At 37.9% G+C, this 19,935-nt stretch overlaps 2 protein-coding genes across 4 annotated transcripts in view; both read left to right on the top strand.

Moving 5' to 3' along the window:
- Positions 1 to 220: 220 nt before the first annotated feature.
- On the top strand, positions 221 to 6,897 carry LOC123511301 (zinc finger protein 706-like). 2 transcript variants are annotated; one of them, XM_045267080.1, is made up of 3 exons: positions 221 to 370; positions 1,571 to 1,750; positions 2,709 to 6,897. In XM_045267080.1, exons 2-3 carry the CDS (start codon positions 1,610 to 1,612, stop codon positions 2,796 to 2,798), a joined length of 231 nt encoding a protein of 76 aa, XP_045123015.1. In that variant the 5' UTR covers positions 221 to 370; positions 1,571 to 1,609; the 3' UTR covers positions 2,799 to 6,897. The 2 variants fall into 2 exon arrangements, with proteins under 2 accessions (XP_045123015.1, XP_045123024.1); XM_045267089.1 differs by lacking the exon at positions 221 to 370 and adding an exon at positions 448 to 493.
- A 7,194-nt stretch (positions 6,898 to 14,091) lies between these two features.
- Positions 14,092 to 19,935, top strand: part of LOC123511296 (sodium/potassium-transporting ATPase subunit beta-like) — a 20,158-nt gene continuing 14,314 nt past the window's right edge. Inside the window, exon 1 of one of the 2 annotated variants that reach the window (XM_045267057.1) lies at positions 14,092 to 14,248. In XM_045267057.1, coding sequence (XP_045122992.1) covers positions 14,137 to 14,248 — 112 coding nt within the window. In that variant the 5' untranslated portion in view covers positions 14,092 to 14,136. Of the gene's footprint in view, positions 14,249 to 18,833; positions 18,955 to 19,935 lie in introns of those variants that run through there. The other variant, XM_045267067.1, reaches the window with a different exon arrangement.

Here is a 19,935-nt window from a genome sequence, read left to right as displayed (position 1 = left end):
TGGAAGCTAACCATGGGCCACAGCTGCCACACCAGGCCACAGTGGCAACACCACTTCAAAGATGAAAAGACATGCCTGAAATAATAACAATAAAAGAGGAGAAGAACCCATTACAAAGAAAAATAAGAAAAGATAGGAAGAAAATAAATCATAAATATGAGAAAGGAAACTAGCAGCGACAACAAATAACCCAACAAAAAATCAAAATAAAATGAAAAAAAGAGAGAATAATTTGCAATGAAACAGCAAAAAACATGAAGGAGAAAGTAAGAGAGATAGAGATAGAGAGGAGAGAACCATTGTGGCGCGGATGGTCGTGTGGTTTGCTGCCTCAAGAGGAAAACAAATCGAGGAGAACGTGCATTGAGAGGTAGGCAGACCACACATTTCCCTTATTCCAACCCTTATTGCCACACCTGCACACCTGGCCCCGCACACACCTGCCGGAGGACTATCTACCTCTGCTGGTGTGGTGAAAACAGGAGATTTGCGTGTATGTACCAAGATTTTACAGCAATTTCTCCAACGCAGTGACAGGCATTGGTCAGCGTGGTGCAATATAGTGCTATGTGACGGGCAGAGAATAGCGGGTACAGAGAGGGTATGCTAAACTGACCTTTACTGAACTAATGGGACTGTTCTTAATGGTTTATTTAGACAGAGGAAGTGAGGTAAAGGCTTAATGTGTGGTGGGGAAAGAGGAAACAGGTCACAAGAGGAGGAGGAGGAAGCGAGGCAGAGACGGCCATATGGATTAGGTTAGGGAAGTGGTGAGTGTGGCAGGGGTAGCTTAGGGTACGTCTGGTGGGGTTACAGGGCTTCACTAGGTTAGGGTGGGTTTGGTGGGGTTACAGGGGCATTACAGTGCTATGTGGGTGTGTACAAAGGCTTCATTAGGTTAGGTTTGTTAAGGTGAGGTCAGGTTATAGTGCTATGTGTGTGTATGTAAGGGTTAGATTAGGCTTGTTTTCTTAAGGTTAGGTTAGGGGTGCATTACAGTGCTATGGAGGTGTTTGCAAGGGTTAGAATAGGTTAGGTTTATTGTGGCAAGGTTAGGCTAGGTTAGTGGTGCATTACAGTGCTGTAAGAGTGTACAAGGGTTAGATTAGATGGGGTTACAGATACATTATATTGCTATGGGGATGTTTGCAAGGGTTTGAATAGGTTAGGTTAGGATATTGGTGCATTATAGTGCTATGAGACTGTACAAGGGTTAGGTCAGGTTAAGGGACAAGGTGTGGACAGGTTTATTTAGGAAGGACCTAATAGTGAAATCTCTTGAATAGGGAGTTTATTGTATGACTTCTAATTTGAGGTCTATGATGGCAGTATGAACCTAACCTAACCAAAGACCAAAACCTGTCTCTCTCTCTCTCTCTCTCTCTCTCTCTCTCTCTCTCTCTCTCTCTCTCTCTCTCTCTCTCTCTCTCTCACAGTGTGTCTTTCCATATCTTTCACCACCCTCAACCTAACCAAACCACACCACACCCTCACCTCACCTCACCTCACCTCACCTCACTTCACCACACCACACCACACCAGACTAACACCCTTTGATTTTTGTGTGCAGGTGAGGTCCAGCCAGGAACGGTGCTAGGTGAGTGGCAGAATGGCTCGAGGACACCAGAAGGCGCAGTCACAGGAGAGGAACAAGGCCAAGCAGGCGGCCCAGAAGAAGACCGGCCACAACGCCAACCAGCAAAAGAAGGCCGCCATGAAAGCACTCACCTTCCAATGCTCCATCTGTAGGGTGAGCCTCCACACACACACACACACACACACACACACACACACACACACACACACACACACACACACACACACACACATCTTTTGTTATATATACAGGTACTTGCGTTAACATAATTTATTGCTGGTATTATTATTATTTGGTATATGTATATTTTGCCACACACACACACACACACACACACACACACACACACACACACACACACACACACACACACACACACACACACACACGTCTTTGTTATACTGTATGGAGACATTTAGATAGGTGGACTTTAATCTATTGTTGTTATTATTATTGTTAAGTAGATATGTTATTGTTCTTTTCTTCCTCTTTGGTTGTCTTTTTCTACTTCCTTTCTGTTTTCATTTTTCCTTGTTCTTGTTCTTGCTCTTTTTTTTTTCTTCTTCTTCTTCTTCTTCTTCTTCTTCTTCTTTTATTATTATTACTATTTATATAAGCACACATACTTGTAATCTTTTTTATATTTTTCTCCTAATTTTCTATCATATAAAGTGTATTTCTGCTTGCACAACCTATTATTATTATTATTATTAATATTGTTATTAGTATTAGTATTAGTATTATGATTACTACTACTACTACTATCACTTCATATTATGATTTTTTTCTTGTAATTAGTAGTAGTAGTAGTAGTAGTAGTAGTAGTAGTAGTACTACTACTACTACTACTACTACTACTACTACTACTACTACTACTACTACTACTACTACTACTACTACTACTACTACTGGACCACAGTACTTAGGCACACCATGGCTGGCCACACACACCCACAGCACACACCCACCACCCCTGTGTCTCTTCACAATGGGAACATTCCCTACCCAGCACTTCCTGCAATCCTGACAGCACAGCACACACTGGCCCACCAACCCTGCACCTTCACAGAGACCTTTCCCTAACCTAACCTTCCCCGCCCCCCACCCCCAGAGCATGATGCCAGACCCCAAGACGTACCGCCAGCACTATGAAAACAAACACCCGAACTCTGAACTGCCCGAGGAACTGAAGAATATGTGATGCCGGACACCACCGCCAGCATCACCACCACCACCACCACCACCACCATTGCAACCACCACCACCACCACCACCACCACCACCGCTGCCAATGCTCCCATCGCCAGCCATATCCTGAGATTCTGCTAATGATGTGCGACTTGGCGACTTTTTTTATTATTTTTATTTTATTTTTTTCCCCCCTCCCCCGTCACTTTGTCATCCCCCGATCCCCTGCCCCCTGTTACCTGCTAGTTACCGTTTTCTTCTCGGCTAAATATTTTTTCCGAGCGGGTGCTTTTATAAATTAGTGATGGTTGGGTTCGAGTTTTTTCTTTCTTTATTATTATTATTATTATTATTTTTTTTTTTTTTTTTTATTATTATTAGATTGAGGTTTCTATTTAATTTTTTTCTTTCATTTTTATTGCACTGTGGAGTTTGGCACCTTTAATTTTTTTGATGGTATGTATTTTTATTACTATTTGAATGAAAGTTTGATGTGTGTTGATTTAATTAAGTTTCACCTCTTGTTTTTCTCAATATATATTTTTTTGAGATGATCTGAGTAAAAGTTTGATTTTTCTACTTTCGGTTTTCTTTTATAACGACTTGAGCGAATGTTTCAGTTATTCTCGCATTTTTCCGTTGACAGAGCGACTGTTTGTTGTCTTGTTGGGCCGAGCTGAGCCAGGCTTGTCATTTCATTATTACCGATGAAAAAAAGTAGAAGAGTGAACCTGACATAACCAAAAAAATGACCCTGTCTGTTTGAATTACTGTTACTCTTATTACCATCACCTCTGTTGTTGTCATCATCATTGTATTGCATTTATTTCTCATACAATATATGTCTCAGGGTGAAGATAAGGTTATATATACAACACACAATACTTTCTTGCTGATGAACCCACTGGTGTGATGTATTATGAGAAGAACTTGAGGGATATATACAACACAGTGCTGATAACTCCATTTGTTGTATTCATTGCAACTCAAACACCATCATGGCTTAGATAAGGGGTTTACAATGCTAAGAATCCCATTAGTATATTTTTGATCAACACTTAAGGTATAAACAACACAACACAACACAACATGACAACTCAAACACCATAGTGACTTGAAGATAAGGCATTTAGAATATTGGGTTATTTATGATCAACACTTAGGTATAAACAACACAACACTGCACTGGTATATTTATATTATTCATGACAACTCAAACACTATAATGGCAAAGATAAGGGATTTGCAACACTGTATTTCCAGATAAAAATTTTCTGATATAAAAACTTCAGGTATAAACCACAATACACATCACTGGTATATTATGACTCACAACTCAAACACTGTGTTGATGAAGATAAGGGATTTACAACACTAATACATCCATTGGTATATTTATGATCAAAAACTTCAGATATAAACACTGGTATATTTATGATTACTTAAACACTTCTGATAGTATGAGTCAACACACACACACACACACACACACAAAGAAAAAAAGAATTAACCAGTCAATGAAGTTCTCACTAAAATCAAATAATTATAATGATTTTCACCTTCCAAAAATCTGAAGTGTATTTAGATAGTAGTTCCATTAATCCATTCAGAAGGAAAACAGCATATTTGTGTCTGTTATTTGATATTTTTTTTCTCGTGTCTATCAAATTTCCCTGTTATTCCAATTTCTAGGGTGTTAATGTGGTGCCCTTCAGTGCATTCGGAAAGGTAACGTGTAAATTTATTGGTTATTCATTATTTTTCATTTAGTGTCAATGCTTTTATTACTATTATGTTATTTTGTTATTTTACTCTAATTTCAAGGGTATTGAAACTCTACCCACTAAATTCAGAAAGGAAACGTGTAAATTTATCGGTTATTCATCATTCTTCGTCTAGTGTATCGATTTTTTTATTATTATTATGTTATTTTGTTATTTTATGCTAATTTCAAGAGTATTTGAATTCTCTCCACTAAATTCTGTAAGGAAAACATTTAGATTGATCAATTATTCATTACTTTCATTTAGTGTGTCAGTTTATACTTTTATTATTATCAGCTATTGTTATTTTAGTCTAATTTCAATGGCATTCAAACTACCTACAAAATTTTAGATGGAAATATATTCAGATTTATCATTTATTTACAATTTTCCATTTTGTATGTATTTATTTTATTAGCTGTTAATGTCACTTATTTTTCTGTGGTGTTCTCGCAGTGCTCGTTGAATTAAGAGAGGAAATTCGTGTTGATTCAGCAGTTATTGTTTTTTTTTTTTTTTTTTTTACGTTTGTTTACTTTCCTTTTATTTTTCTTTCATTGTGATTGTCTGTGATAGGGATTTGTTCTTTATATCTCCTTTTATTCCTTCCCTCTTTCTTCTTTCTGTTCTTCCTTACTTATTTTTGTCTTTTTTATCTTCTTTTCTCCTTTCTTTCTGGTTCCAAATATCTTTTCATGTTTTTCATCCATTCTTGTTTTCTATCTTCATTTCCTCCTTACAAATTCTTACCTTTATCTCCTCCTCCTCCTCCTCCTGCTAACAACCGATTCAGTAGTTAGCAGCTGGTCATTGTGGTGATAACTTGCATTAGAGACACCTGCAAACACTCACAAATTACAGTAGCGATATGCGGAGAAACTAACTGATTAATTCCTATTGTTTATTTTATTATTATTTTAGAGCCCCTGTGTGTGGTGGGGCAGGGCCGAGAAAATAGTTAATATCCTTCCTCCCATTCCTTTCTTAAATAATTTCCCGATTCTCTTTCATTATTCACTGTTTTGAAATTGGGAAGTCAGTTGGTGGTGGTAAAGTGTATTTTCTGTATTTTTAATGATTTTTTAGCACCTTTTTATATTTTTTATCATTTTTTCATTAGTTTATTTCACACATATTTGCTTCCGGAAGAAAAGAAAACTCATTGATATTAACATGGTAGTTCGTGTTTACATTCTTCATTTTATTTTGCGCACGGTGGCGTCAGGGAAAGAAAATAAATAAGTAAGGTTAATGTGGTGGTTCTGGTTCCATTCTTTAGTCATTCATTCTACGCGCGACACTTCCGGGAAAGAGAAAAAACAATAATACCGGTAATGTTAGTGGCGGTCTTGGTTACGTGGTGTTTGTCGGGCTCCTAACCAGACCAGACCAAGCCAAGCCAAGCCACTAAGCTCTCGGGAACACTTTTATGTTTTTACTACTGTCCCTTTACTCTTGTGCTTCTGAATAGGCTGTAGAGTATAGCAGAGAAAGACATTTAAAAAGAAAACTCCTTAACGCTTATAAAAAATGTAAAAAAAAAATATTGAGCTGGGTAGGCTAGATGATTTTGTGTGTAATGGTGTTTTTTTTTTTGTTTTTCTTCTATTTTGACTTCTTTTTATGTTTGTCTCTTGTGCTATTTCTATTCCTGATTTCTCGTTTGTTTCTCTTTCTGTCCTGTCTCCTCTCTTGTTTGTTTTTTTCCCCTCAGTCTTTCCTATCCTTCCCATTTCTCTTATTTTGTTTCTTTTCCTCGTCTTTTCTTCCCTCATCACTAGTAAGCTTCATTCTTCTCTTTCCTTTCCTTCCTCCTCTCCTTCAATCATCCCTTCATTCTTTCATCCTCTCATGTCCTCCATCCTTCCTCCTTCCCATAGACCCACAAATGTCACGCGTTGCTCGTTTTTATTTTTGTAAGGCTTTTATTGCTTTATTCCCCTTCTCCACACTCTCAACTTCCCTTACTGAACATTTCATACATTCTTCGCATCTGTGTCACTTCTTACGCCTAGTTTCCGCCTCGTTTCTCTCGTGTGGTCTCCGATGTTTTTTGACCCTCCTGTCATATGATGTAATATAAATAGAGGATTGGTCGCTTTGGGCTCATATAGTTAATTAAGCATAAGCTCTCGCATTACTGTCTGTATAGTCTCATCAAAAACAAAGCCAACCAACCAAACCTGAAGAACGAACAGTCTGTTGAGGTTTTTGCTTCTCTCATATCATTACCAAGTGTCATCCCATTACAAGTTATTATTAAAAAAGGAAGAAAAAATATGATTAGCTCAAGGTTCCATTATATTTTATATACTACCATGTACGCCATGGAATAAAGTGTTACCACAAGTGTGTGAGGTTCATGTGTGAGAGAGAGAGAGGGGCAGGCAAGCAGGAAGGCACTAGTCAGAAAATGTATTCTCATATTCTTTCGTTCTGATTCACTTTAATTTTTTAAGAGGCCCCAGAGATTAGTAAGTTTTCATGAGTGTGTGTGTCTGTGTGTCAGTGAGAGTGACTTTGAGAAAGATAGTCAAACCTACCCAGAAACTTCCTTAAATCCATAATCCTTGTTCTCTCATTCAAGATTTCAAAAGCTAGTTTTCATGGGTGTGCCAGAGAGAGAGAGAGAGTGAATGAGTGAGTGAGAGACAGTATTGTTTCTTTAACTTTACTTCATATTCTTTAAATGCTTACAGATAAAAGGAATATGTTTGGGTGTGTGTGTGTGTGTGAGAGAGAGAGAGAGAGAGAGAGAGAGAGCACAGGTTGAAGCAGAAATGAGAAGGAAATAGTGGTAAAGGTAAATTTGAGAAAAGTTAATGTGTGAGAAGGAAAAATATGCATAAAGATCAAGAAAAGGGAAACAAACAAAATGAATAAGAAGGGGGAAGGAATTGGAGAATATACAGAAGAGAGAATAAAAACTATAATTGAAGGAAAAATATATAAAGGAAAAAAAATGGTCTTAGAAGTATAATAATTAATAAAAAAAGGAATTGAAAGATACAGTAGAAAGTGGAAATAGTACAATTGAATTAAAGATAGCAAGAAGAAAGGAAAAGAAAAAAAACTAAGTAAAAGCTGAAAGTGAAAGTTAGTGGAGAAAGGAAGCGAAGATGAGTACTAATAAAAATAGTTTAAAGATAGAAAGTAATGATGCTAGTAATAGAATAGAGAATTATATATAAAAAAAAAAAAGAAAGAAATATAGACGAATCTGAAGGAATATAATGAAAGTAGATATAATAATAGAGGAGAATAAATAATGATAATAAAGGAAGGAAGAGAGATTAAGAGTTGATAATGACCATAGGGGAAAATTGAAAATACGAAAAAAAAATGAACGAAATCAAACAAAAATAAATAAATGAAATGTAGAATGTTATAAATACAATTAGACACCAATAATTGTAGAGTATGGGAAGAAATATCGGGGGAGAGAGAGAGAATGAAAGGTGAATAATGCATGGTGGAAAGTGAAGGGGGAGAGGTAGAGGTGGAGGAAGGGCTGAATGACAAGACAGGCGCCGGGTGACCAAACAAGGCTGTGTCTGCAAAGGTGACCACTAAAGTGTGTGAGGTGAGGACTGAAGCAGGTGAGAAAGTCAATTACGGCAGCCACCTGTAATGAAAGTTGCTGGTCAGAGAGTGAACAGAGCGAGATATTACGTGGTGAATGACTGAAGTGCTGAGGGAAATAATTGGGAATTAAGGAAAACATCATTGGAAAGGCCAGAACCAGGTGAAAAGGTTAATCAAATACCTGTAATGGAAGCTGTCACGTGATGAATAGATAGGGAGAAATAGGATAAATGAAGGAACTGAGAATTGGTACCGAGAGTATTAAAAGTAATAATAATAAATGCTAAAATAAAATAAAATTACTTTGCTATAGTTAAAACTGAATAATAAATAATGCCCTTTAACTCATGGACAAAGTAAAATTAAGTAAATCTGCTAAATAAACAAACAAGAATAATAAATACGAATGATGAAAAAAAAGAGTTATATTTATAATCTTTTATGTCTTGCAACTCAATTAGCAAACAAGCCCTCCCAAAATAACAAATTAAACTAAATACAAATAATGAAATAGGTTAATCCTGGAAAAGAACCAACAAATTAGTGAAGCGATCGAGTGGTGAGGGCGGTAGGTTTAGTGAGAGCGGCGATCACAGTGCTCGATATACTTCACTGCAGTTATTAGGTCACTGCTAAAGATTCTGTGTTAGTGAGGTACGGCAGGTTATGTCAAGGCTCTCGATCTCCTCTCCTCCTCCTCCTCCTCCTCCTTGACTCTCCTTCCTCCTCCTACCATTTTTTTTCCCTTTTCTCATTTCTTCTTTCTTTTACTCGTAAGCCTCTTTCTCGTTTCTCTCCTCATCATCTTTCTCTTCCTTATTCTAACTTATTTCTCTTCCTCCTCCTTTTTTTTTCTCCTACTCGTACACATCTTTGATCTTCCCTTCTTTTCTTACTTCTTTTCCTCTATTACTCTCTCCTCCATCTTCTCTTCTTTATTCTGACTTCTTCCTTCTACTTCTCTTCCTTCTCCATCTTTCCTTCTCTCTTGTAGCCTCTCCTCTTCCTCTTCTTTCTACCCTCGATCTTATGCTTGTTACTTAATTCTTTCTCCTTCTTGTTCGCCATCTCTTTCTTCTTTCTTCATTCTTCTCCTTTGACCTTTCCTTCTCTCCTCCTCCTTCTTTGATCCTCTTTTCCTCCTGTTCTTTCTACCCTCGATCTTACTCACTTCTTTCTCCTCCTTGTTCGCCACCTCTTTCTTCCTCCAATTCTCTTTTCACCCTTGCTTCTTTTTCTCCTCCTCCTCCCATAGATAGAAATAGTAATCGAAGTCTATGGGTGCTTGTTTTCCTTTGTCTTCCTTTGTGTGGGTCCAGTCCGGTGTCATGGTCTCTCAATCACAGCCTGAGGTACGCCACATGACTGCCCTTTCTGTTTCTGCATACTAAACTCGTCTGTCTACGTAGGTTTTGGGGTCAAGGCAGACACGGGATGGCACGCTGGTGTAATCTATAAGGTAACTAGTGTAATTTCGTTGTAATTTTCTGAGGGTTGGTTACTTTCCTGTTTGGTTTTGTAGGCATAGGTTTTCTGGGATCTCCAAAATGGTTAATTCCTCAAAACTATTATTTTTCTTAGGGTATAGAAATGATATGCCGGGTTTTCGATGTTGTTTCACCAGTTAATTGTATAGAAGTAGTGTTTATCTAGTATCTACCACTACACTCGTAAGAATATGCCTAAAAATCACTGGCCTGTATTCTGAAACGCTTTGCTCCCTCATCATCACTACTTTCCAAAGGCTCCACTGAAAGATACTCGTGTTTTTAAGAGTATTTTTATGGTTCTGATAGATTAGCAACGTTTCTAGTTTATTAAAAAGAGAAGCTGTATTGAAAACCCTGTTAGTTGTCTCAGTGGCCTTGGAAAATTGTCGTGGTGAGAGAGGAAGAAGTTTCTGATTATGGCGCTGTATCACTTCAACTGGAGTCTTTTGAAAGTAGTAGCCGGCTTTCCTGTATTGTTTCACCAGTTAATCATGAAGAAATATTGTTTAATCTGCCACAAGAACTGCAAAAATATGCCTTAAATTCTATGTCACTTCAACTAGAGAGGCTTTGAGAAGTAGTGGCGAGATGCGGACAGACAGTAAGTGGTTCAGAATGTGGTTCTTTTTAGGGTGTTTCCGTGGTTCTAGATAACTCAGTGATGGTTCTATGGAGTTAACTTCTTCAGTACTATGACACGTTTTCATATCTATTCTGCTTACTATTTGATTATTTTATACAGCTTCAGAAACTTATATGGGGATTGAAATAGTGAAGATTCTGGGCATTAATCTTCTTTGTGAGCTTCAAGACCCTTCCTAAGTTCCTAATGTAAATATCATCTCTAACATATTCAATTTCATAGTAAAAATACGTCCCGATACTGAAGGAGTTCATATAGTTTTAAAAATTTTCATGGTTCTATAGTGGTAGTTGGTGTTGTTAAGGTAGGATTATACACTTTTAGCAGGCTCCAGTGAAAGTAATAGCGATTTTCAAGGGTGTTTTCATGATTATATATAGCAATTTAGTAGGTGTGTAGGCTTTTACATTTCTTTAACCTTCAGCGAAAGAAATCGTCGTTTTCAAGAGTATTCTATGATTCTAGTGAAAGTTTAATAAAAATTCCATGATGCTAAAAAAAAAAAATGGAAAAAGAAAACGGAGAAAGGAAGAAAAAAGACGAAAATGAAAACATGATCTTAATTTCACACACACACACACACACACAAAAAGAAAATGGAGAAGGGAAGAAAAGACAAATTAAAACATGATCTTAATTTCCACGCTACACACACACACACACACACACACACGCACACACAGTAGCTAAGGACACAACACAACCATTGGCTTCAGAACGGTATATAGGGCTTCATGTTTTTACAGGGAGCCCTCAATACCGAAAGAGAAGCTGGGGTAACGTTAATATTTTCTCCGGTACAGGGACGACTCGAGGAGAATGAACAAAGAGGAAAGGCGCGCCACGTGAAAGGGAGAAAGGGAGAGGAGGAGGAGGAGGAATAGCAACAGTGTGGAAAAGAAAGGGGTGTTTGGACTACATGATAAAGAAAAGGACTACAGAAATAAAGAGAAAGAAAAGAAAACGAAAATAATCTTAGACATTATGTAGGTAACAAAGAAAAGGACTATACAGAAATAAAGAGAAAGAAAAGGAAAAAAAAACGAAAAGAATCTTAGACATTAGCTCATAAAGAAAGGGAATACAGAAAAAGAGCTAAAGAAAAAATGAGAATTGACTTTTGAGAAAGGAAAGGAAGACGAATAACAACGGTGGAGAAAACGAAGGGAGTGTTTATAGACATTAGATAATAAAGAAAAGTTAATACTGAGAATGAAAGAGAAATATATGTAAAAAAAAAGACTAATTGAGAAAGGAAGAGGAGAAATAACAACGGTGTGGAAGAGAAAGGAGTATTTAGACATTAGATAATAAAGAAAAGTTAATACTGAGAATGAAAGAGAAATAGGTAAAAAATAAAAAGACTAATTGAGAAAGGAAGAGGAGAAATAACAACGGTGTGGAAGAGAAAAGAGTGTTTAGATATTAGATAATAAAGAAAAGGAATACAGAAACAGAGATAAAAAAAAAAAAAAAACGAGAATTGACTTATCGAGAAAGGAGAGGGGGAAGAAAAGCAACGATGGGGGAAAAGAAAGATGTATTTAGAGGAGGATAACACTGACAATTAGAGGAATATGTAAAAAGGAGAAGAATTAGACGGCATATCGAGAAAAGGGAGTGGAGAAGAAATAGCACAACAGTGAGGCAAAGAAAGAAGTGTTTGAAACTTAAAACATTAGATGATAAAATAAGGATACGAAAACAGAATGAAAGAGAGGAATATGTATAAGAGAGAGAGAGAGAGAGAGAGAGAGAGAGAGAGAGAGATGACTAACTGGGGAAGAGAAAGAGTAAAAGCAAGTGTGGAAAATGAAGGGGTGTTTAGACGTATCAGGCAGTAAAGAAAAGGACTACAGAAATAGAGAGAAAGAGAGGAATTTATGTAAAAAACAAGAATAGGCTTAGTTATTGAGAAAGGAGAGGACGGAAAATACTTAGAATTGTGCCACTGGGAAAAAGAAAGGAGTGGTATTAGAAAAAAAAACAGGAATATGTAAAAAGGAAAAGAATTCATTTAGTGAGAAAGAAGAGGAGGAGGAATAGCAACACTGGGAAAAAAAAGTATTGTACATAGGCATTAGATGATAAAGAAAATTATTATAGAAACTGGGAAGCGATAGAAAATAAACAGATGAAAAAATAAAAAGAACATTTCAGCTATTGAGAAGTGAGAAGAGGATAAGTAGCAACACCGAGGAGAGAGAATATAAGAATTAGGTTATAAAAGAAGGAAGGAAGATAAATTAAAAAGTAAGAAATGTGAATATATAAATTAAAAGTAAGAACTGACACTTTAAATGGAGAAAAGAAGTGGAATAACAAGAAAGAAAGAAAGGAAAAAGATATATTGATGGAAGTGTAGTGAAAGGATGAAATAGGGATAGAAAATTAAAGGAAAAGAGAAACATATATAGAGGAAGAGAAGAAGAGAGGATAAAGGATGGAAATATATAGAGTTATAAAAAAAATGATGCAGATATGGAAGAAGGAAGTTAAGATGAAGAAATGGTAAAATATATGGATGTAGAAGAGAAGAAGAAAGGGTAAATGAAGAAAATAGACATATAGTTGAAAAATTAGTATAAAGAAATTAAAAAATGGATAGTGAAAAAAATAATAGATAGACACAAAATAAACCAATAAATAAGAACATATGGGTTAAGAAGGAAAGATTTAATTAGTAAGGTGTGGTGTGTATGTTTATTTATTTATCTCTCAGGAAGACATTATAATATCAAAAGAGAATCACAAACAATGCCTTTCTATACGCTAATGAATCCTATAAACCCATCTCCTCCACATAATACAGTATACACAAACACACAATGAATGAATACATGAAATAAAGAGGTACGTACATTAGAACTACCAACATATATCTTTTTTTTTTTTTATAGGTAGGAATACAATAATGGTCCCTGCATAATATTGTCCTATACAGTATACACGATCGTCTAAACGCTCAACTTTCACTATTAAACCACTGTAAACATTGCTATACGTTACTTTATACACAAATAATGTTGGGTGTAGGGATACGAGAATAAGATCATACCACAACACCTCTCAACTAAAACAGATTCTAACGTTCACTGTTTAAATCAACTCAAATTGTTAGATTAGATGGACATTGACCAATAATTTAAGCAAGGTACAGACGGGCTACGAGGATAACACAACATTTTTCGCCTCTCGCCTAAGCTAACACAATCTGACATTCACCAATATATCAATGAACATTAAATAAAACACAAAATCAACAATATTTTGCCAAGGTAATGCGGATTATTCCTTTATGGGTGAGAGTATTGTGTCATCTCGTTTTGTCATGCAAGGGACGGCTCTGACTGACTCTACCAAATGTGTGAGAGTTGTTGGACACCGTGACGAGGGAAAGCAAACAATTACGACAGATGTTTAGATAAAACACACAGGCAGAAAGGGATTATAAGGCGAAATATTGGTAGAATAAAGAGCTACATGTGTTTAATAAATGGGAATACTTGAGGAAACATTAAAAATTATCTGAGAGAGGAGACGGTCTGACGTGAGATATGCTTCGTTCAAAAGACACAGTAAAAAGACAGCAGTAGGCGATACAAACAAACGATTTACGAGTGAATTCAAACCGTTGAGGACAAATAGAAAGCACAACTACACAGACAAATTAACAAAAAGACACGAAGAATGCATAGATGACACTGAAATAAGGAGAAATAGCGTGAAATAATGCTGGAGAGAGTGACAAGCTAGCGAGGGAGCCAGCTGGGCGGGGACTATTAGGGGTTGCCGAGGTTGTCAGAGAGCCTTCCTTGTATCGATCGCGCCCCGACAGGTCCACAGTCGAGGCTCAGGCGGCGTAGCACCATGGCGGACCACGCATACATGAAGAGAGCTGGTGATAGGGACGATAGCTTCAAAACTTTCGTATGGAACCCTCAAACCAAACAATTCCTAGGCCGTACTGGCTCTTCGTGGTGTAAGTAGAGGCCTAGCATCCCCTTTTGTATGGGTTTGGGAGGAATATGTGTCACTTGTTTTTTTACATGCCTCCGGCCGGTTGGTTCTGCTAGCGGTGGTGGTGGTGGTGGTGGTGGAAGTGGGGTGGTTGTTCGCTATTCTTGTCGTCTGTGTTGTGGTGTGTTGCAAATTCACCTTTTTTTTTTCTTCTTGGGTACGCGAATAAATTTTTGATTATGGAGAAATGTCATTGTCTTGATCTTGCGTTACTTGTATTGCAATTGTGGGCTGAGTTGCAAGGTTACGCTTTATTAATTTCCCTCTTGAATAAATATATGGTAAGGGAACAAGTACGGTGGCTGGCTGGCTGGCTCCTGTGTTGCCTCAGTTTAATTAGGTCACAAGTACTTTTTTTTTTATAACGTGGAGAAAGTAGGAGTTATTCTGGGATAGAGCTGTCTAATACCCACTATTCTCTCTCTATTGTGATAGCTTACGTTTCACCAAGAGCGTTTCGTGTATTATTCACCGAGACAAGCAGGGATAAAAGAAAATTGTCCTAGTTATTCGCTATTCTTGTCTTGGCGCACTCCTGTCTTGAATTTCCACCAGTTTCGAGTCCGGTATAGGAGCGAGGGATAGTTTTCCTTCTTTTCTTACACTTTCCTCACATTTGTCAGATGTTAATAAGAACGCTTTAAACTCCTCTTCGTTACTTGTTTTATGGGTTTTGAGTCTTTTTGATCACGTTCTGTTCCGCTTTAGGCTTTCATGAGTGTCTTGAATCGATAAGGGCAACGTCAGGTCATTTTCGTTACGCTGGTTGTCTGCTTCTCTCTCTCTCTCTCTCTCTCTCTCTCTCTCTCTCTCTCTCTCTCTCTCTGGGTCTTGCATTAACAATTAGGGGTGTTCAATACGTCATGTTGTTTCTTTGGTATTCTAGTGAGTGTCGCAGTGTGGCGTTGCATCATTGACACCGAGTCCTTTATTCAGTGTTTCAGGAATAGAGTATTGCTTTTTTGAGAGTAACTGGTTAATTTTTGGGCGATTCTTTTTCCAGTCCCTTTTTTTCATTGCTTTAGGTATCGAGTGTTGCTTTTTCTAGGAGTAAATGGTTAAAATTTGGGGAATCTCTTTCTAGTCCCATTTCTTTCAATGTTTCAGGTATCGAGTGTTGCCTTTTTCCAGGAGTAACTGGTTAAAATTTGGGGATTATTTTTAGTCAGTCCCTTTCTTTCAATGTTTTAGGTATAACGTATTGCTTCTTCTGGGAGTAGCCTTTTTTCAATATTTTCAGTGCTTTTTCTTTGAGTAAGTGGTTAATTTGCTTAGTTTTTTCTTCTAATCCTCTTTTTCAATGTTTTTAAGTAGAGTTGCTTTTTTTTTCTTTAAGCAACTGATGAATTTCTTGATTAATTTTCGTTTTCTTTGGTTTAAAGAGTCTTGGGTGTGTTCAAGTGTTAAGCCCTCTTAGGTACGCTTTATCCGTTGAAATTTGTCTGGTTTCTTTAACTTCTTGCTCTCTTCTCGTATTTCGATTCGTTCAAACAGTTCCAAGTTCTTTTCGTTACGTTCAACATGTGTGGTGTCTCTGATTTCCCAGTTTCTTTCATTTCTTGCTTCTTGTCTTTAAAGTTACCGGTTGTTTGCATTTTTTTTTTTTTTTTTAATTTACGAGTCTTGATTCATTGGAACAGTTGCAAGTCCTTTTGATCACGTGTTGTCAGTCTTTTCAATATCATATATCTGTTCTTTTTCTCCTTTTCGATTCGTTTTCGTTACGTTGTGTCTTAGAGGGTGGGTGGGTTCATGAAATTATCGATCTTGAATAGCTAACACGGTTTGAAGTCTTTTTGGTTACGCTGTGTTTGTAAGAATAGGTTTGTTGGCTTAGAATCTCGATCTACACCGTTGCAAGTCCTTTTGATTACGCTGTGTCTGTAAGGGTGGGTTTGTTTCTAGTTATCGATCTTGCATAGTCAACACGGTTCTAAGTCCTTTTGATCACGGTGGACTTATTGCCTACCATCTTGAATAGTTAAGAAGGTGACAAGTCCGTTTGGTTACGCTGAAGCTCTTGATGTGACATGTATTTTCGTTTCTCCCTGGTCTAATAATAACCTGACAGTCACTTGTGAATATTTCGGGCTGTCAGTTGTGAATATTTCGAGTACTGACAGGAGACGTGTTTGTGTGTGTGTGTTGAAATCTTGGGCTAAATTTATTCTTTCATGCTTTTCTTGTGTTCTGGGATAGTTACAGAATTAAAGTTGCAGAATTTAAGTTTCCGTTATGTACTTTGGGTTTAGCAGAAAATGATCCTACTTGCTATTTGATTCTGTTTCACTTTGGGTAGACAGGATGACCTCTTTCTGTAGTCACTTCTTTCTTACTGTCAATTCTGCTGTTCCTGTAAGCCTTTAGAAAATATAGATCGCATTTTTGTTCAATTTTAAAGTTTTCGTAGTCTAGAAAAGATGGGAATATTTTTTGGATAGAGAAAATGGCTGCTTTCTGTTGCCACATCTTTTTTTTTTTTTTCCAGTCAGTAATGGCTTCTGAAAATACAAATCCCACTCTTGTTCAGTGTAAGTTTTTCGTTATCTATAGAAAAAATATTGATATTCTGGGATAGAGAAGATGGCTGCTTTCTGTGGCCACTTCCTTGCCTTTTTTTCAATCAATAATGCCTTCAGAAAACACAAATCCCACTCTTGTTCAGTGATTAAAGTTTGTCATTATCAGTGGCGTACGAAAGATGGCTGACCGGTCTTGGCATCGTCGCGTTATCTGGTGTGGCTTGCCGGTGCCTCGAGTGGCGGAGGACAATACACTCTTGTTACGATTAGAGACAGGAAATATTGGTTTTGTAACATCCTTGACCCGGAGAGATGGCTGCCGGTTCCTTGGTTCCTTACTCTCTTCTCGTCTCCTGTGTTTCGCGGGGGCTGTTGAGTTTCGAGTCCTTTTTTGTTTTAAGAGGAGAGAAATATCGGTTTTGTAATGTTCTTGACCCGGAGAGATGGCTGCCGGTTCCTTGGTTCCTTACTCTCTTCTCCTGTGTTTCGCCGGTGTCCTGAGTTCCGAGTCCTTATCGTTACAACAGGAGACAAATATTGACCTTGTAATATACTTGACCCGGAGAAATAGTTGCCGGTTCCTTGCTTTTTCCTTGTTATTCTCGTCTCTTCCTGTATTTTGCCGGTGTCTTTTCAGTTCCAAGTCCTTTTCGTTACAACAGGCTAGAAATATTGATCCTGTAGTATCCTTGACCCAGAAAGATGGCTGCCGGTTCTTGCTGTCTTACTGTCACTTTTCTGTGCAATTCCTGTATCTTGTGTTCATTAGGACAGTTACAAGTCCTTCTCATTACGATTACAGAAGGGAGGTATTGATTATGTAATGTTTCTGACTCGGTAGCTGCCGGTTCCTGTCCTTCCGTCCTATCTCCTGTCTCTGTCACTTAAGCGTTCCATACCAATGTCTTGCGTCGGTGAGGACAGTTACAAGTCCTTTTCATTACGACTACAGAAGGGAGATATTGATTATGTAATGTTCTTGACTCGATAGTGCCGGTTCCTGTCTTATCTCCTGTCTTTCTGTCACTTTCCTGTACCATTCCTGTGTCTTGGATTGGCGAGGACAATTACGAGTCTTTTTCATTACCATTACAGAAAGGAGATATTGATTATGAAATGTTCTTGACTAAGAGATGACTGCCGGTTGGCGCCATCATTGTCTGCATTCATAGCCATTTACCACCAGCCTCTTGAGTTAACGAGACAGTTACAGCCCCTCGTCACCATTACAAACCAATGGAATGAATTCTGTAACATTCTTGACTTACAGAGATGGCTGCCGGTTCCTGCCATCCCAGCCTCCTGTATCACAATCTTGGAGTCAATTACTAGTGTGATGTCACAATTACAGACCTGCAATATTAATGGGAGAGGACTCTGTAACATTCTTGTCTTACAAAGATGGCTGCCGGTTCCTGCCATCCCAGCCTCCCGCCACACTGTCTTTGCCAACGCGCTGACAAGTTCCTGGTTTGTTTGCATCAGACCACAAACATTGATTCTGCAACATTCTTGAGTCAAAGATGGCTGCCGGGTCTCACCATGCCATCCTCTCCATCACACAGTCTTGTATTTCACCATCTTGGGTCTGAGACACTTACAAGTCCCCCAAAAAACGACAAATAGACAGGTGGTGATTCGTTCAACTTTGTATTATGACGGACGGCCAGGCAAGGCTAAGGTGGACGGGGCAGGACAGGTGTGTGATATTGAGTCTGATTGTTCACCTCCTCTCCCTCTCACCTGCTGTAGACTGATGCAGCAAGGTATTCAGCCGATATTCGACAGTCTGGGGGTCTCCTGTGCGGTCAGACATGCGCAGAGGGGAGGTCAGGCAGGGTAAGACCAAGGAGGGAGAGAGGGGGGGAGGTCAGAAAGGGTTAGACCAAAGGGGAGAGGAACCAGTGGGGGGAATACCGCATTGACCAACTCGAGGCCCTTGGAGTGAGGCTGAGAGTCAGGCAGGGAGTCAGGCAGTCAGTCAGGCAGTCAGTCACAGCCTCCTTCGCTCGCCACGTCCTCCGCTCCCCGCCTCTCGCCATGGACAAGGAAAGGGCCAGGTTTTACCCACAAAAGACAAGTTTCAAGACCTTTCTATGGAACTCTGAATCGAAAGAGTTGCTAGGGCGAAGTGGCGGGTCATGGCGTAAGTTTCTGGAATGTTTGGCATATTTTTGTCGTGGTTTTTATGTGTTTTATAAAATTTTGGGGTGTGAGAATTGATTTTTTGGTCCGGTTTTGTTTTTTTTGGTATTTAATTGGTCTTGTTGTCATTATTAAAGAATTTAGCAGTTTTGTCGTTTTTTTTTTCGTTTTATAGAATTTTTAGGGCGGTCTGAAGTTTTGTTTTTGTTTTTTTTCCGAAGTGTTTCATTTGGGTCTTTATATAGTCTTGGCGTGAGTATGTAGAGAGCTCAGCATATTTTCCTTGATTTTTCAGTTTTTTTAAGGTTTTTGTGGGTGTTCTGAGGTATTTTTGTCTTTTTGGGGGTCTGTGTATTGATTTCTTAAGACAGTTTCTTTTTTTTCCGTGTGACGTATTTTCCCTCGAGTTTTGTGTTTGATTAGCTTGTTACGGTATTTTAAGAGCTTTGTGGTGAATTTTTGCAGTATTTTTAAGGTATTTTCGTTTATTTTCATGTATTTTTTCCGAGTTTATTTACCTATTTCTCGTTTTTATTGACCTTTTGGTGATTCTTATTATTTTTGTCTTTTTCTGCTTCTTATTATTAGTATTTATATATTTATTGTATTTATTATTTTTTTTCTTGGTGTTCATGGGTCCTGTGTAAGGATTTTGCGTTTTCAGAAGTCCTTTAGGGTTTCAAGTGGATTTTTGGGTTAAACACTTGTATATTATCGTTTTTTGTGGTGTTTTTCATATCTGTTGTGGATATTTCAAGTGTTTCTATCTAGTTTTTGGTATATTATTGCAGCCATCACGTCTATTTCGTATTTTGAGCGCTCTTGTAATGTTTGGATGCTTCTAAGGTGGAATTACCAGCTAGAATTATTAGAACTGGTGTTATTTATGGTAATGTATGGTATTTTTTATAAGGTTTATAGCTTGGTCTTATCTTGCCGATTCGTGGGGTCACCTTGTGGGTAAGGTCAAGTTAGGTTAGGT

The sequence above is a fragment of the Portunus trituberculatus genome, chromosome 4, assembly GCF_017591435.1.
Source record: "Portunus trituberculatus isolate SZX2019 chromosome 4, ASM1759143v1, whole genome shotgun sequence".
In the NCBI taxonomy this organism is placed as follows: domain Eukaryota; kingdom Metazoa; phylum Arthropoda; class Malacostraca; order Decapoda; family Portunidae; genus Portunus; species Portunus trituberculatus.
The sequence above is the reverse complement of the archived record's forward strand: the minus strand, read 5'-3'. Positions and strand labels throughout refer to the sequence as shown.